Raw genomic sequence first — 3,839 nt, 5'->3', positions numbered from 1 at the left:
CCCCCCCCTTCCCCCCGAGTGCACAAATTTTTGTGCACCGAGCCTCTAGTGATTATATAAGAGGACATGTATGTGAAATAAATTGATTATTCTCATTTGTCCTAAAGAAGAGGAGCAAGTGATATTTAGTTATTCAGAAAGCCTTTATTATTTGATTTTGGATTTCAGCAGTTGTCCTTTCCCCCACCCAAGGCAGATTAATTTTCCTCTAAATGTTTTGCTAAAGGCACAGGTCATCAGATGATAGAGACCCAGACTCATGCTGAGTGGGAAAAGATGGTTAATTTAGAGTAAACAATTTGTGTTGTATACTTTTCAGGTGGCTAATCCTATCTAATAAAAGAGTAATATGCAAATTGACCATCACTCCAACACACAAGATGGCCGCCCCATGTGGTCAAAGATGGCTGGCAGGGGATAGCAGTTGTGGGTGATTAGGCCAGCAGGGGAGGGCAGTTAGGGGCGACCAGGCCAGCAGGGGAGGGCAGTTAGGGGTGACTGGACTGGCAGGGGAGGGGAGTTAGGGGCGACCAGGCCTGCAGGGGAGGGCAGTTCGGGGCGATCAGACTGGCAAAGGAGGGCAGTTAGGGGTGACGGGGCCAGCAGGGGAGCAGTTAGGCATTGATCAGGCTGGCAGGAGAGTGGTTAGGGGGTGATCAGGCTGGCAGGCAGAAGCATTTAGGGGCAATCAGGCAGGCAGGCAGGCGGTTGGGAGCCAGCAGTCCTGGACTGTGAGAGGGATGTCCAACTGCCCGTTTAGGCCCGATCCCCACAGGGGTTCCAGATTGGAGAGGGTGCAGGCTGGGCTGAGGGACATCCCCCCCGGGCATGAGTTTCGTGCACCAGGTCTCTAGTCCTATATAATAAAAGCCTAATATGCAAATTGTCCCCTTGGGCGGTCATTTGATCGGGAGTTTGACTGGGAGACCAAGAGTTCGACTGCTTGCTATGATGTGTACTGACCACCAGGGGGCGGGTGTCAGCGACGCAGTGCTGGCAGCGGGTGGCTGTGAAGGTGCTGCCAGCCCAGATGGGCCCCGACAAGAGCGGGACTGTGGCGGGATGATAGAACCGGTGAGCAGGCGGTGCCAGGCCAATGTGGGTGTGAGCAGGGGCCCAATTGCCCTGCAGATGGTGACCAGCCATGGCGGTGGGGAGCGGGGCTGCCACCCGGCTCCCAGGCACTGAGGGAGCCAGGTGGGGGGCCCCAGCCCTGACCAATTGCCCTGCACATGGTGACCAGCGACAGCGGTGGGGGACGGGGCCGCTGCTCAGCTCCCAGGCGCTGAGGGAGCCAAGCAGGGGACCCGGCCCCCATCGATCACCCCACAGCGGGGATGGTGGAGCAGGTGAGGGGGCGGTGCCATGCCAAGGCAGGGTTCCAGGCAGGGCTTCGAGGCTGGGGGCGTGAGCTGGGGCCTGATATCCGTAGGCCACCCTGAGGGACCTCACCTGTGCACGAATTCGTGTACCGGGCCTCTAGTGGAAAATAGGCAGTGTGATTTTGTAGGTTATTTTGAGTCCTTAAGTTATAATATTAGTGAGACAATATAATTTACCTCATTTTATATTTGCCTGTGTGATTTTTTATATACAAAAATGTGTTCAGGACTGAAAGTAATCTACATTCCTAGGATTGGAAACTCTTTTGTCTGTTATGAAGTCATTTTTTTGGACTGAGTGTGCCTGTACTACAGGACAAGACAACTCTGTGGTGCAGTGCGCCCTGGCTCAGTTTTATGAAAGCATTTTCATCCCTTTTTATCTGAAGTGTGGTTTCTTTTTGTGATGTGGGTTGGCTTTCTTTGAGATTCTTTCGTTCCCTCTTATTGTTTGCAGCTATCATGAATATAGTTCTGTCTCAGCCATGTGGGAAGATCTTTGTAGGGGACCCTCACCAGCAGATCTATACCTTCCGTGGTGCAGTCAACGCTCTGTTTACAGTCCCTCACACCCATGTCTTCTATCTCACACAGGTAAGAGCTCTCTTTGCTCCTGAAGCACATAAACAAGCGTTGTGGTTCACTATCCTTGTTTTTCAGTGGTTACTATGTGCTAGGACCTGTGCCAGGTTTTGTGTCAGTCTCACAGTATGTAGCCACTCCTTGCTTCTAAGCAGTGGTTCGCTGTGGTTCTCAGGGTATCTGCAAAACCCAATGGTTTTTATAATAGTAATTTGCTTTTTTCATTATGTTAACATTTGAACTGATGATGCAGAGCAATGGTGGGTGAAACTGCTAGTGCCTTCTCATGGACTGAGGCGTTGGCATCGAACAGTACTAGCAGTCATTGTATTCTTTACTTCAGTGCACTTACAGAGTTTAAAAACAAAAAGCAACAAGAACTCCCCCCCACCCCCCTAAAAACCCAAAACAAAATAGTTCTCTTAAAAATGTACTTGATACAGAAAAAATGATTAATTTTATTAACTGCTGTCCCTTGAGGACATACATCTTTTTAATGTGATGAAGTGGGAGTTATGAATAAAGTACTTCTGCCCACTGAAGTATGTTGGTTGTCTAATGAAGAGCACTTTTGTGATTGAGTTGTGAGCTACACTGGCAGCTGTTTTCTTATAGTACCATTTGTCATTGAAAGAACAGCTGACCGACCAACTCTGATTATTCAGATTTGGGTTTTTAGCATTTTCTCTAAAATGAATGAAATGAGCTGTGACTTGTTGCCAAGTGGGGGACCAGGAGCAAGTGATAAAAGCGGGGGAAAATCTTTGTTTTCAAGTGAAATCTAAATTTTTTTAAAAAAATATATTTTATTGACTTTTTACAGAGAGGAAGGGAGAGAGATAGAGAGTTAGAAACATCGATGAGAGAGAAACATCGATCAGCTGCCTCCTGCACATCTCCTACTGGGGATGTGCCCGCAACCCAGGTACATGCCCTTGACCGGAATTGAACCTGGGACCTTTCAGTCCGCAAGCCGATGCTCTATCCACTGAGCCAAACCGGTTTCGGCTGAAATCTAAATTTTGATGTCTGCCACTATGAGCATGACAACCCATGGTGTCCTTGATTGTCCAAAAAGGTTACTAAACTCCCCTCCCCTTTTCAATATGCATGTGTGTAAGGCTGAATTTTCTTTATCTTTCAACCAAAACAACATGTCACCACAGATAGAATGTAGATAGAACTGAGAATTCAGCTGTCTTCTATTCAGCTTGGCATTAAAGAGATTTGCAAAAATGTAAAACAGAGACACTTTTTCTTCCTGCTAAATGTTTTTTGTTTTAGAAAATATATTTTAAAAGTATGTTCTTTATGTCATTATGCAATTGGGTTTATTATTATTGTTTTGAATGAATCAAAGTTTCTAATGTGGTAACATAGTTAGATACAACTCATAAATAAAAGCTCCTTCAGAGCCTCAGCAATTTTTAAAAGGGTAAAGAGGTGCAAGAACCACTGTTTTTAAGAAACACTTCCAGTTAGAGGCTATGAGATGTGCCAACTATTCAAGAATAATCTGAACTGTTTTGTTCTGTTATAGAATCCTGCAACCTTCTCTGTGACTTTATTCTTTTGAGTTCCTGTTGTATTCTAGGGTGATTTAGGATAATGTCAACTCAGAGTAACATTTTTTAATAGACATTTTCAGATTTACAGAAGAATTGAGATAGTAGTACAGAAATTTCCCATATGCCATGCATTCAGTTTACCCTATCTACACTAATAAAAGAGAAACATGGTAATTAGCGTACGACCGCTACCCTTTTCATTGGCTAATCAGTGAGTATATGCAAATTAACTGACAACCAAGATGGCGGCCGGCAGCCAGGCACTGAAGCGAGCACGAGGCTTGCTTGCTGCAGACTCCAACATTCC

General features: G+C 46.0%; 1 protein-coding gene across 4 annotated transcripts in view; it reads left to right on the top strand.

Annotated features, from left to right (window-relative positions):
- FBXO18 (F-box protein, helicase, 18) overlaps positions 1-3,839 on the top strand; it is a 54,198-nt gene that overhangs the window by 27,155 nt on the left and 23,204 nt on the right. For all 4 annotated transcript variants that reach the window (XM_005869502.2, XM_014542292.1, XM_005869501.2 and 1 more), the window contains one exon: positions 1,840-1,976. In XM_005869502.2, the coding sequence (XP_005869564.1) occupies positions 1,840-1,976 (137 nt within the window). The remainder of the gene's footprint in view (positions 1-1,839; positions 1,977-3,839) is intronic.

This window comes from Myotis brandtii, unplaced genomic scaffold (assembly GCF_000412655.1).
Source record: "Myotis brandtii unplaced genomic scaffold, ASM41265v1 scaffold297, whole genome shotgun sequence".
In the NCBI taxonomy this organism is placed as follows: domain Eukaryota; kingdom Metazoa; phylum Chordata; class Mammalia; order Chiroptera; family Vespertilionidae; genus Myotis; species Myotis brandtii.
Note: the sequence above shows the minus strand (reverse complement) of the source record. Positions and strands in the feature narration are given on the sequence as shown.